Source organism: Vulpes vulpes, chromosome 2 (genome assembly GCF_048418805.1).
Source record: "Vulpes vulpes isolate BD-2025 chromosome 2, VulVul3, whole genome shotgun sequence".
Classification (NCBI taxonomy): Eukaryota; Metazoa; Chordata; class Mammalia; order Carnivora; family Canidae; genus Vulpes; species Vulpes vulpes.
The window spans coordinates 157,788,963-157,803,820 of record NC_132781.1 but is presented as its reverse complement, the minus strand read 5'-3'; the positions used below and the strand labels follow the sequence as shown (position 1 = coordinate 157,803,820).

At 37.6% G+C, this 14,858-nt stretch overlaps 1 protein-coding gene across 50 annotated transcripts in view; it reads right to left on the bottom strand.

Annotated features, from left to right (window-relative positions):
• EIF4G3 (eukaryotic translation initiation factor 4 gamma 3) overlaps window positions 1–14,858 on the bottom strand; it is a 333,558-nt gene that overhangs the window by 17,716 nt on the left and 300,984 nt on the right. For all 50 annotated transcript variants that reach the window (XM_072750926.1, XM_072750903.1, XM_072750897.1 and 47 more), the window contains 5 exons: window positions 13,772–13,881; window positions 9,097–9,269; window positions 4,290–4,415; window positions 2,656–2,737; window positions 497–595 (listed from right to left, as the gene is read on the bottom strand). In XM_072750926.1, coding sequence (XP_072607027.1) covers window positions 497–595; window positions 2,656–2,737; window positions 4,290–4,415; window positions 9,097–9,269; window positions 13,772–13,881 — 590 coding nt within the window. The remainder of the gene's footprint in view (window positions 1–496; window positions 596–2,655; window positions 2,738–4,289; window positions 4,416–9,096; window positions 9,270–13,771; window positions 13,882–14,858) is intronic.

Below are 14,858 nucleotides of genomic sequence, written 5' to 3'. Positions count from 1 at the left end.
GGTAGAATTCAACAATGAAAACTGGGTCTGGAGTTTTCTTTAGGGAATTTTTTTTTAATATTTTATTTTATTTTATTTTATTTATTTTATTTTATTTTATTTTATTTATTTATGAGAGAGAGAGAGAGAGAGAGAGAGAGAGAGAGAGAGAGGCAGAGACACAGGCAGAGGGAGAAGCAGGCCCCATGCAGGGAGCCCGCTGTGGGACTCAATCCCAGGTCTCTAGCATCACGCCCTGGGCCGAAGGCAGACGCTAAACTGCTAAGCCACCCAGGGATTCTCCTGGCTAAATCCTAAATTTTATTTTTTATCTATCCATCTAATGAGTGAATAGTTGGAGTGGCCCTAAAGCATGGATTTAAGATGACATCTTAACCATTATTCTTATTTTGGTCTAATTTTAATGACTGAACTACTAATAAAATTACCTTCATTTCTTCTATGAAACGGACCAACCACTATTAAATAGGAAGGTATAAACCTTGTTCTTACTTACCTGCTCCAAGAGAAAATTATGTACATCTTCCCCTTCTGGTAAAAAGTCCTTCCAGGTGAGGTCAGCCTCCCTCCATAAGGCTCCCACTTTCTTATGGCTCTAAAACAGAGATAAGTCCAATCCATTTACTTTTACATTGTGAGAAGAAGAAGGCAGAAGAGGAGGAAGAGGAGAAAGAAGAAAAGGAGTAGGAGGAGCAGGAGGAGGAGGAAAAAAGGCTTGCTTGAAGTCGAGTGTGGAACTGCAAAGACTGAAGACTCAAAACTTTCCTTAATTTCTCAGGACTCCTGGCTTTCACACTAAGACGTATGGATATATGTGAATGAAACGGTTAATGGCTGATAAAATAGCTTATTTTATCAATGACTAATCTAGGGAACTGCAAGCTCATGTTTGGGATTTATGAATATAATCACCTAAAAAAAATTCTAACTCCCAAAGTTTATAAATTCAACAGTGTCTCTTTTCCTAGATAGTGTTATATACATCTGCTATTGAAGCCGTTCATCAAGCCTCACTGGAATCCCTTCCTCTTCATAGTAAATCATGACCATGCTAACATGAGAACAACTAAGGAGATTGTTGCTCCTGAATCAGGAATGAGAAATATTTCAAGGGCAAGAAGAACAAGATTGACCCAAGAAACAACAGAGAAGAGCTGCTGTCAGAGAACTGATGAGAAGTTACAAGTCCACTGCCTGTAGGAAATCACAGTGATAAAAGGAAATGTCAGCCTTTGGCTACAGCTATCAGCTATGAAATGCATATTAATTATTTCATAGAGTAACTTGCCCAAAGCATAGCTGATAACTTCCCAGAGTGAGGATTTAATCTCAGGCTGACTCCAGAATTTATGTTCTATGAGAATTTGGTTGGGAGAAATGAGAATTTGCTGTTTCTACATATAAAAGTTAATAAGAATTTGAGTTTTTAATAAGGATTTAAGTGAAGTAGGTTAGGAAAGGATGAAGCAATTCTGCACCTACAAATTAGGGTTCAATAAAAACTTTAGTGCATCAAGCAAATAGTATTAATAACAATCAGTTAGAGCTAGAGACTGGGCTATTAGTACACCCATCCATGAGTAACTAGTACAGAGATGTAATACATAGGGACTTCTGTAGATTCAGAGGGAGAAATGAAACAAAACATTTTCAATGATGCCTATAATGAAGTCTATCATCCCAATTACCTTTGGATCCAGTCTGAATAAGTCAGAAATCACTCTAGAATTTTCATGTATTTTTCATGTATAAGTTTTGTTCTGATGTTTCTCACCTCAGATATTGTTACCCCCTTTCCCAAACCCCTTATACCTCTACTATAGCACTGATACACTCTTTTGAAGTATTGGTTTAGATTTGTCTACCACCTTTTCTCATTTATAAATTCTTTAAAGGCTTAGTTATCTTTGTAAACTGAGGTCCTGGCATAAAGCTTTGCAGAGAAATGTGCAGTATTTATTGAACTAAAATAAATTTAAGACAGCAATTCACAATCTTGTAAAATAATTTTTTTAAATATTTTATTTATTTATTCATGAGAGACACAGAGAGAGAGAGAGAGAGAGAGAGAGGGAGAGAGGAAGAGACACAGGCAGAGGGAGAAGCAGGCTCCTCACAGGGAGCCTGACATGGGACTTGATCCCGGGTCTCCAGGATCACACCCTGGGCTGAAGGCAGCGCTAGACCGCTGAGCCACCAGGGCTGCCCTTGTAAAATAATTTTTAACACATATTACTAATCAGATTACCTAGCCTTGGATCCAAAATTAATAAAATTAATCATTTTAAGAATCTTACCTTTCTCTGAAAGCAAGGAGTTTTCACTGAAAACTATTAAAAAGTATAAATAATAGCCATTTTGTTTCAAGAGAAGATAAAATTACTAGCCACAAATACAACATATCTTGAGATTCTTTAGAATTATACTAAATCCAGTTGAGATTAATAATTCTTTCCCAAGTTAGTAATAACAGAAGGAGAAATACACCTCTGTAAGAAACTAGATTGAAACAAAGACCTCACTCTTCTTTTCAAATAATAAAAGGCAACAGAAAGACTTGCACAATGATACCTAAGCTATTCACACATAACTCAAGATCAAAGTCACTGCTCTTCCTAATATGCTGTTGAATCTGACACTTGGTTTAACACTCACCATTTGTTTGCATAGAAGGTGCAATATTTCAGAAAGCAAGACCCCAGCTCTTCCAACAGGAAGTAAAGGTTTGCTAAATTCTCTGTAAAAGACAGGAGTAGTGATTAAGTACCTCTGAACAAACTCCCTGCTCTAGAATAGTAGGCAAACAATGTGTGCCAAAAGAACAGATATTACACAACCTAAAAAATAATGGGCAAGAGAAAGCTCCAAGACATGCTCTAAGTAATGTTCAGTAGTAGTAATTCAGACTTTAAGTTCACTTTCTGCTTCATGGAGAAGCTGGAAAGGGACCTTAGAATTCCTGGCTTTTGCCTTTTTAATTGCCTCAGTGATAGAAGCAATGCAATGACCAGTTTCAATGATCTATTTACATAAATGCCACTTCAAGTCTAAAAGAGAAAAGCACCTTAGGTAACAGGGAGCTGCAAAGCTTAGTTATCAAGTATTTTTAAGAAAGGAAGTTTTTCTTCAGAATATGGAAGAAATAGAAAGGGACCATTTTTCTGATAGTCTAAATCAGCAGTTCCCACACTGTGTTTCACAGGATATGAATACTTATTCCTCAAGAAAAGGATTCTACAACTAAATGAAGCAATGCTAAATTAAACAAGTCTCAATTTAAAAAAAAATTATGTTTTATTTTTTTAAGTAAGCTCTTTGCCCAATGTGGGGCTTGAACTCACAATCACGAGATGAAGAATCGCATACTCTACTGACTGAGCCAGCCAGGCGCCCACAGTTAGTTTTTATTGTTTTATTTTACTACAGAATTCTCATAATCTTTAATGTGCTGTGAACCTCCAACAAAAGGGACACACAGATATGGAGTTTGACTACATGAACAGTTTTTAGGGAAATAGTAATGTTGTAAAAAAGAGTTTAGGAAAAATTAAGTCTGTACAACGCAGCAATAATTTCTCACTTCTGTGCATATCTAGGAATACCTAAGATGCAGTTCTTTCGATTACAAGCAGAGCAGGTACTATGCAGGTGTCAGTCTGACAAGCTATTAAGTAGAAATAACTCCTTACAGCATTTGAGCAAAGACAGACATAAAAGTCAGATTAACATTAAGTTTCCAGGAGCAATACCTTTGCAACTAAGTGATTCTGGAGGTCTATCTATAAACACTGCTCATCTCAATGAACCACAGGTTTATCATATCCCCATGACTTCTCCACTGTAGATACAGTGTAATATAACATTTTTATACTGAAATGTCTTTAAAAAAACTGAAGTATAGTTGTATTAGTTTCAGTTGTACAACATAGTGATTTGACAAATATATATATATTTGTATATATATATATACATATATATATGTATATATAAAATAAAATGCTTACCACAATGAAGTGTAATTACCATCTGTCACCATATAAAGTTATAATATTGGCTATATTCCCTATGCCATACTTTTCATGCCCACGACTTATTTAACTTTTTAACTGGCAGTTTATACTTCTTAATCTCCTGAACTTAGAAGTCTTTAAGAGTCACAGGCTGTATCCAAGAGCCTCCAAAAGCACTAAGGGAACAGCGGTGCGCTTGAGTCAACTGGTAAAGTTTGGCATCAGTTTAGCTTGATATACACATACACAAAACAAAAACAAAAAACAAGTACAACTTACATGATAAGTTCTCTCATGGAGATTCCGCCTTCTTTTAACATGGGGGTTACCAGTTCAGCAAGATACAACCAAATATGGGGAATATCAATAGCCATGTCATCTGCCAATTCCAACGTTTCTGAAAAACTGAAAAAGAACAAGACAAAAATTCATAGAAATTAATTCAAAAGTTAAGATTAAATAAAGAGACCAAAAATCAGTCAGCAAATACCCATTAAAGCACCCACTGTGTTAGGTACTATGCCAGGCATAAAGTAACTAATAGGGGATCCCTGGGTGGCGCAGCGGTTTGGCGCCTGCCTTTGGCCCAGGGCGCGATCCTGGAGACCCGGGATGGAGTCCCACGTCGGGCTCCCGGTGTATGGAGCCTGCTTCTCCCTCTGCCTATGTCTCTGCCTCTCTCTCTCTCACTGTGTGCCTATCATAAATAACTAAAATTTAAAAAAAATTAAAAAAAATAAAGTAACTAATAAATAAATGAATTCCTCTTCTAAAGAGCTTATATTCGTGGAGGAGAAAGAACAGCAGAAACAAAAGCATGCCTGCAGAAAGGGCTAATATCTGAAGAACGTGAACTATGGTACCAGGATGTCCCAATCTAGAGGGTGGTTAGAAGATACCTCTCTATGAAGGTGACACATGGAAGATTCCAGTATGAAAACAAGGGAGTCAATGTTAAGTTCCGAAGGAAGAGATATACAATCTAATCCTACACTATCTAATGAGTTCACCACAGCTGAGTATCACATTCTCTGGGTCAGTCAGGACATCTGGTGTAAAATAGACCAGACCCTAAGAGAAGAAAAGACAAAAACCCTAGTCCTTGAGGAGTTTACAATAGGGAAAGAAACCAGTTGGATATAAAAAAGTCTGATAACATTACTAATAACATCATGATATATTAAAACTACTGTATCTTTTTAAAAAAGCTAGTGGTTTCAGGCTTTCATGTTACGAAAATTTTTTCTTTTTTTCTTTTTTTTTTAATTTTTATTTATTTATGATAGTCACACACATACACACAGAGAGAGAGAGAGAGAGAGGCAGAGACACAGGCAGAGGGAGAAGCAGGCTTCATGCACCGGGAGCCCGACACGGGATTTGATCCCGGGTCTCCAGGATCGCGCCCTGGGCCAAAGGCAGGCGCTAAACCTCTGCGCCACCCAGGGATCCCCCAAAATTTTTTCAATGTGAAATTAAATAAATGGGATTTAAATATGAAACTTGGGCAAGTCAAATACAGAATATCAGTACAATCTTATTTAGGGTGAAAAATCACAGCTATTCATTTAGAAGTATAAAAATATAATTCAACACTTTGTTAATTAGTCCCATATACAGCATATTAAAAAGGACAAAAACAAAAGTAAATTTAAAAGTAAAGGGGACGTACACAAGGACATACATGTAATCATAAAGGAAGGGATGAGTGAGTGAAGGGGCACAGGCAGGTATATTTGTCTTCACAGCCTTCCAGATCTCTGCATACAGAAAATAACATGCTTTTTTCACTGTAGTTCAGTTTTTAGCTAGAGTACGTCACTTAGCGTACCTACTATAGAAGTTTACACGTCATTAAAATTTTTGCACATAAAAAGAGATACTGCTACAAGGCAGGGTTACCTTTCTGAAGGTACCATTTCAAAATAGCTTGTAGCTCTGTGACATTACTTATCTCTGGGCTTCATGAATCCTTAATGTCAACTTTTTGACCTCACAGCTCATAATGATTTGACATCTACTTGCTGTACAACAGATAACTTGACTATTTTCTCATTATGTGCACACTTTAAGCTCAGGTAATGTGCCACTGATGGGATATAATCTGGCTGGACTCCATGATTTCTGGGCTAATCATCCTATAAAGTCAATTCATGTTCCATGACTTAGTGGCATAGATTAAGCTGTTTAATGAGCCCATGAGACAATTGTAGCTGTCCGGGTCTCTCAGCAGTTGATTTATGATTTTCATCTCATATTACAACTAGAAGATACCCATATTCTTGCCTTGGTTTTCTATTTCTTTTCTTTTTTAAAAAAGTTTTTAAAGATTTTGTTTATTTATTCATGAGACACACAGAGAGAGGCAGAGACAATAGGCAGAGGGAGAAGCAGGCTCCTTTCAGGGAGCCTGATGCAGGACTCAATCCCAGGACCCTGGGATCATTCCCTGAGCCTAAGGCAGAGGCAGATGCTCAACCACTGAGTCACTCAGGTGTCCCCCCCCCCCCCCCGCCTTTTTCTTTAAGATTTTTAATTTATTCACTTGAGGGAGAGAGAGAGACAGAAAGAGCACAAGCAAGGGGAGAGGAAGAGGGAGGGGGAGAAAGAGACTCCCAACTGAGCTGGGAGTCCAATGTGCAGCTTGGTCCCAGGACCTGGCGATTATGACCTGAACTGAAGGCAGATGCTTAACAATCTGAGCCACCTAAGTACCCCTTTGGTTTTCTATTTCTTGATTAGTCAGATCATCATGGGACAGTCTGTAGAACACAATCATTGGTCAAATCCATACTGCTGATAAAAAAAAAAAACATATTTGGCTGAACATAGGGTTTCCGTAGAATAAGCTTGTAAGCGGCTTATTTCTTTTCAGATTTACAGTTCCTAAATCTTTTGTACATTTTTTTTTAAAACCAATGGTGTACAAAAGCTTTGGATTATTACATAGTCTGTAATAATGCATTGCATAATACACATTTTCTGCTGGCTGAATGAACAAAACAGCTATACCGTACTCTTGCTTCTCCTTACAGAGTGACCATTATGGACTACTCTAATGGTGAAATCCACAGGTGGGACTTTAGGTATCCCTCCCTCCTTCTCAACCAAGAAGGCTCTACTTTTCTTTACTTTATATACTGAGTTCCTGTCTAAAATTTAAATAAAAGGGTACGTGGTTAAAAGTTAAAATTTTTTTAGTTCAGAAATCTGCTGAAAAGGCAAAAAATAATCTTCCATAATTGGAAATGGTTATTAGCAGCATCTCCTACAATTTCATTGTGATAATTAAAAAGCATATCATGATATAGATAAACGAGAGAGAGAGACAGTGAAGACATCTAAAAATCAGATTGGTCAAGTATCATTATGACTGGTTTTATCTTACAGGTAAAAGGAAGAAATAAATGAAGAGGAAAGCTTCTTATACTCCAGTATCATATTTAAAGGATCACTACAAAAAAGTTATTATTTCTTACCTGTGTGAGCAAACATGGTCTCCACTGTCAACTAGCATCTCTATAATTTTTATTTTATTTTATTTTTTTAAGATTTTATTTTTATTTATTTATTTATGAGACAGAGAGAGAGAGAGAGAGAGAGAGAGAGAGAGAGGTAGAGACACAGGCAGAGGGAGAAGCCGGTTTCATGCTGGGAGCCCGACGCGGGACTTGATCCCCGGACTCCAGGATCACGCCCTGGGCCGAAGGCGGGTGCCAAACTGCTGAACCACCCAGGGATCCCCTATAATTTTTTTTTAAATTGGCACCTCCACAATTTGCATCTGAAACTTACTCTGCATGTCTGTGTAAACTCTGAATAGCAGGGCAGAACTGCCATAAGCGGCAGGAAAAGTTCCCTAGAGTAGTTGAGGAGGAGATAAGATTTCTCTCCAACAAATATCTCCCAAAATGAAACACAGAGGGTACATACTGTATGTCTACCGACAACTCCAATTTTTACCATCCTGGTTTTTCATCTGTTTATCACACTTCCTTTTTTTCTTTTTTAAAGATTTTATTTATTTTATTCATGAGAGACACGGAGAGAGAGACAGAGATGCAGGCAGAGGGAGAAGCAGGCTCCTTGTGGGAAGCCCGATGCAGGACTCGATCCTAGGACCCTGGGATCACACCCTGAGCTAAAGGCAGACACCCAACCGCTGAGCCACCTAGATGCCCCTTAAGGAAGTAGGGACAGGGACGCCTGGGTGGCTCAGAATTTTTAATGCTATTCTACCCAATGAACATATCCCCTGAAGATGAAATGTGACATGTGAATCTGGTGTTCAGCCTTCAGGAGGTCTTAGTTCTTGATTTGAGAGTGGGCACCTGGCAGTGCTGTGTTTCTATGTTTTTCATTTGCACAACATGGCTCCTAAAACAAAATTTTTTACCATATGAAATTTTTGCCTTAAACATTAATTTCACCTTAAACATCAGAACCCAAGCCTGGGTAAAAATCTGGGCTGTACCACAAAGAAGCCAATCCATGCACATGTAATGATAACAAACTTATTAGAACTTGATCTGATGAGTATATAATAGTGACAGCCAGACTTCATCAAAACAGGCAGCAACAAGAATCATAATGAAACCAATCTGGAACAGACTAAATCATTAACAATTTGGAGTTATACATGCTTCTATGGGGGTAGAATGGACAGACGAGCATTCATTGGCCAAAATAACCATGGTTTACTGAAAGGATAAGGCTTATTTTAAAAAGGTTTAAGTCGATTTTCCAAAATTTTCCTCACACAAAAAAAGCTTTTGCCTCAAAGAACATACAGGGTTTACATGTAAATGGGCTGGTGAGGGCCTGAGTTTCTCCGAGGTTAAGAGGTCTCTGCTACCTTACTTACACCATAATACAGGTCTAACAATAAAATTTAGAAAACCAAGAGATAACCCTTCATTCCCTAGCACAATCTACCAAATGCTGTAATCTCCACCAACAAACTATCAACATATTACACATCAACACATTATATTGGACATAGTTTTATTCTATGGAAATTAGTACTTAAAAATATATGTACTTTTGAGCGCAGTGAGTAACTACCACTCTTGAGGAGGATACTAACCCTTTGAAAATGTCCTGTTTGCTGAGTTTTTCTGACTGCACCAGCTGATAGAGTAATTGGCCCATGTGATCCCTGGTGATCTGGCTCCTTTCCAGGGTGGACTCTACTCCCATTCTCACAAACACATGTAGCAGGCCCTGGGCATTCAGCTCTTCCACACACTGCATGGCTTCCTGTTCAAACAGCAAATAAAAAGCTTACTCTAAAATCTGGATCCCATTACAAGAACGTTAAAATAAGTTTAAAATCTTTTACATATGACAGTAAATAGAAAGCTCCACAAACAAGACAGTCTTTATATATTTTTTAATTTTTAAATTTTTTTTTATTTTTGGTTTTTAATTTTTGTTCATATATTTTTTTAGACATTAATAGAGCTGGGTAAAATGCAGGCTGATCTGGGCAATATTAGTCATATTTTAAAACAAAAGAATAGAAAATTGTTATAAGAGTAAAGTGTTTAGGTTAACAATTTTACTACAGATCACTCAAAGAAGCAGAGTCAAAAATGTATTTTTCTACATAATGCTTACCCATGTTATGATCATTTAAAAAAATGAATATGGTATATTATGAAACAGAAATTCACGATCATGAGTCAAACGACTTAAAGTGGCAACTGAGATAAATCTGTTTGGGGATGTTAATATTTGCAAAATATTCAATAAAGAAGGTATTCCTTCATAGGGAAGTTAATATGGTTAGCTTAAGTTCTAAACACCTTTTAGGAAGTTCTTGGACTGTGGGGCTTGTGAAATGGTCCTTACCATGGGGTGATCTGGCTAGGTCCATATCTTTGAAGCCTGGCAGCCAGGGTTGCTGAATCACCAATACAGCAGTGTGCCTCTCTGCCCTCAGCTATCTCAACTTTGTCTGAATCCACAATCCTTTGGTTGAACCTCTGAAGAGAGTAGCTCTTCTGAGGGGGAAAATGCATGTGAGAAGGGCAGCCTCCTGACTGAGGAAGGAGGAGGGCACACCTAGATTTCTCACTGTTGCTCTATTTACCCTCTGCTATTTTATTTCGTACCTCCCCCACATCTACTTTTTATCTAAAAAAACTTTTAAACCACAGAGTAATTGAATAGTACAATGTACACATCTATAACTTCAACTGAGATTCATCAACTGTTTTCTTTACATATATGTAAGAAATTTAGTATCAATACAAAGTCAATAAAAATACTATCTGATATGGGGGGCTGCGTGGCTCAGTCAGTTAAGTGTCCAACTGGTGATTTCAACTCCGGTCAGGATCTCGTGGGTTGTGAGATTGAGCCCAGCATCCGGCTCCACACTTAGCAGGGAGTCTGCATGAGACTCTCTCCTTCTGCCCCTCCTCCCACTCAAGCTTGCTTGCTCTCTATAAACTAAATAAATAAATCTTTTAAAAGTATACTGATATATAGTATATATTCAAAATTTCCACAATTGTCCCCAAATGTCCATTATAGCTTTTTCTTGTTCCAGGATACAACTAAAAACCTGACATCACATGTCAGGATGCATGATGTCTCTTTAGACTCTTTTAATCTAGATCAGTCCTTTCTTTTGTTTTTATCTTTTTATGACATTCACATTTTTGGAAACAGTTGGCCCAGTTGTCATGTAAAACTGTCTTAATACACTTCTAACCCATCAAACCTTCTTTTCTCAGCCCCATCTACACCTTATACACATTCCTAGCCTGCTAAATAAATGGCTACTCATCCTTCTAATTTCTAGCTTCCAGAATGTTGCTGCTGTCTATTCCCTATGTTCTTTATCCTTGTGAGTTTTTACCTCATTTTAAAGCCCAACATCATAATAATGCTTTTCAGGAGACCATGGAAATGAATGCACATATCTTTAGTATTTAACCTGAATTGTCTTCATTTTTTTTTTTTTTAAGATTTTTATTTTTAAGTAATCTCTACAGCCAATCTGATATCAAGGGTCTCATGCTCTTCCAACGGAGCTAGCTAGGTGCTCCATGAAGTGATTAAATATCTTCCCATGGAAATTTATTTACTGAATCTGTGTACAGGGTCAACTAAATATATCAATGTAATTCTTTTAAAAAGGTTTTATTTTTAGTCATTTCTCTATACTTAACATGGGGCTCAAACTTACAATTCTGAGATCAGGAGTCACATGTTCTACCAACTGAATCAGCCAGGTGCCCCCTAAATCATAGTACCTTTAATGTCACAGTAGTTCATAATTGTGCCCTCTCCCTGATTTTCTCATGGTTTGGTTCTCATTTCTTTCAGTACTCAGCTGACTGACACCTCCTATAGTCTCTGTAACTGTCCAATCACTAGCTATCATATCACCTTGTTTTAATTCTCTGCACTGAAACATTACTTTTCTTTTTGTATTTGTTGTTTACTTATTACCTAAATTTAGGCAGCTCTGTATCTCCCATTAGATGGTAAGCTGCACAAATGACCTACAGAAGTAGACTATATTGTTCACTATATACACTACAGAATATCCAGGCAGTCTTCCCTAGAATGTGGCTGGCACATTTTATTCAGTTAACTATATATCACATAGGCTAAAAAACACAGGGTGTGGAGTCAGACAAATGTGGGTTTGAATACTGGCTCTGCTACTTACTACTATGTGAGTTTAGGAGTGTTACAATTTCTTTCTTTCTTTTTCTCTTTCTTGTCTTTTAGGATTTTATTTATTTATTCATGAGACAGAGAGAGAGAGAGAGAGAGAGAGGGGCAGAGACACAGTCAGAGAGAGAAGCAGGCTCCATCCAGGGAGCCCGATGCGAGACTTGATCTCGGGACTCCAGGATCACACCCTGGGCCAAAGGCAGGAGCTTAACTGCTGAGTGACCCAGGTGTCCCGCAATCTCTCAGTCTTGACCTCCTAATACAGGGTTACCCTGAGGAATGCACATAGGAAAAGGACTTGGCACACTGCCAAACACAAAACAAAGGCTCAATAAATATTAATTTGTATTATTATTATCTTTTAAAGACTTATTTATTTGACATACAAACACAATGCAAACTGGGGGAGGGGTAGAAGGAAAGGAGAACGAGAATACTCAGCAGATTCCCTGCTGAGCAGGGAGTATGATGTGGTAATTCATCCCAGGACCCTGAAACCATGACCTGAGCTGAAATCAAGTCGGACACTTAACCGACTGAGTCACTCAGGTATCCCAATTTTTAAATAATAATAGCACCTACTAAGATGCTAGAAAAAACATCTTTCATAGGATGTATTCTGTAAGCTGTTAGAATATCATACTAATATGCTAAAAGTCATAAGATATAGTTAATGCTCTGAAGCTAGAAGCCTAACTTTTATTATTTTTTTAAACATTTAATTTTAAGTAATCTCTATATTGAACACGGGGCTTGAACCTGCAAACCCTGAGACCATGAGTCACCTGCTCTACTGAGACAGCCAGGCCCCTGGAAAACTAATTTTCTTTTTTTTCTTTTCTTTTCTTTCCTTTTCTTTTTTTTTTTTTTGAAAACTAATTTTATTTATTTAACAGATAAGCTTTTGTTGACTCCAGATCCCTCAACTACATCTTATTATATGATCTTCCTAAGAACCTATAGGTCTTTTGGTATTTACTATAACTACAATTTATTTTTTTAAAAAGATTTTATTTGTTTATTCATGAGAGACACACACACACACACACAGAGAGGCAGAGAGACAGAAAGAGGGAGAAGCAGGCTCCATGCAGGAAGCCTGATGTAGGACTCGATTCCGGGACTCTGGGATCACGTCCTGAGCCAAAGGGAGACAGACGCTCAACCACTGAGTCACCCAGGTGTCCCTATAACTACAATTTAAATACGTATCTGTTTAGGTTTTTTTTTTTTTTAGATTTTATTTATTTATTCATTAGAGACAGAGAGAGAGAGAGAGGCAGAGACACAGGCAGAGAGAGAAGCAGGCTCCACGCAGGAAGCCTGATGTGGGACTCGATTCCGGGACTCCAGGATCACACCCTGGGCGGAAGGCAGGTGCTAAACTGCTGAGCCACTCGGGATCCCCTGTTAAGTCTTTATGATCTGTCTCTGCCACTAGAGTATAGGGCTCATGAAGTCGGGCATTATGTCTTATCTTATTTACTACCATCTTAAAATGAGGATCAAAGAGAAGGCTAGGAGTAAAGGAAGGCAGATTCAAAGCTGGGTCTTGAATGTTTCACTTAGGCTGTCTGAACCTGACACAGTGCTTATTCCTTTGTGCCTCAGTTTTCTACTTAAGAAATAAAAACTCATGTCAGCCATACTTTAAAGTTAATAAAAGAATGATGATAAAATGACTATGAAGGTCATGAGAGGCAACAATATATAGACACAATGCTTAATAATGATAATGTGTTGGTTTTTCTTCATGAGTATCAAAGTCAATGTGGTTATCCCACTGTGGGGATGGACTGGTGGCCACTCTCCCTTCCTGCCATTTGATCTTGGGAACTCTTTTATCAATTTAAAAGAGAGTAGTTGCCAAGAGTGCATCAGAGTTGTTCAAATTTAACTGTGTAGGACTTGGATTAGTGACTTAGACCAGAGTCAAGTTACTATGTCTCTTATGGGGTTTTCAATGTTGTTGCTTTCTTTTCTTTTTCCTTTCTTTTCTTTTCTTTTTCTTTTCTGTTCTTTCTTTCTTCCTTCCTTTCTTTCTTTCTTTATGAAATTTCATTTACCTTAAAATCATTAATGTGTAGAAATTCATCAATGATAGATTTGGACTTCCTCTCCATCTCCAATTCTGACAATGCAGGGGTTGATGTTGCTGGAATTTCTGGTTTCACTACTAGTAAAGTTAAAAAAACGTGAAAATAAAAATGACAAAAATTATCATTAAAATGATGAGATTATGGTTGACGATATTTATGTGTTACATTGATTTTTCCCACAAAAGCATTAAAATAGATGCAAATTTGATAAGGCAAGGCACCTATAATCAGAAAAGAGAAATTTTATTGTGGCATAGATATATACCAAGTAATTTCATATTCTACAACTAAAAGAATATAGAGATATGGTAAACTTTTATAATTAAAGCCTTTTTGTTCCTTTCTGTATTTTGATTCTTCTCCTCTGCCCCAATGAAGAGCATGTGAAGCTTGCACAATCACGCACAGAGCTCCAAACACATTGGCCTTTGACAGCTGCTTGAACATGCCATGTTTTTACCTACTTATTACCAACCATTCTGCTCATGGGCTCCTCCTCACTGGGAGGCTCCTTCTCTTTGCTCCATACCCATCCTTCCCTGTAAACCTATTTTAACTCCTACTAGTCCATTAAACATTAACCTGAGTGAAGCTTTTCCTGATATCTTTCTGTGTCAATTCTAGATAGTTCCTTTATTAAGAACTCTTAGAACTCTGCTCTTCTCAGCTTCATAGCACTTTTCTCAGCTCATACTTGTATACAATATCTTTTGTGGAATTATGTAAGTCTTCCTGACCCAGCAGACTGAAGGCTGAGAGTGGAGATCCAGTGCCTGCAAGTCACTAGGTAGTCAGTGTGCATGTGGTGAATAAACGAATGAACCAGACAATAAACATGCACAGGGCAGCTGCACTACATTATTCACTACACATAAGATATTTTCAAGTCTGTCATGTTATGTTCCCCAAATACCTACCATAGATAAGACACATGTCCCTAAAGCTAAATGATATGAAGTCTACAGCTGGGAGAAGACATTTCAATTTGTCTCTGAATCCATTTAGAGACTATAGTTAAGAAACATAATTTAAATACTGAAACAAATTTGAAAAC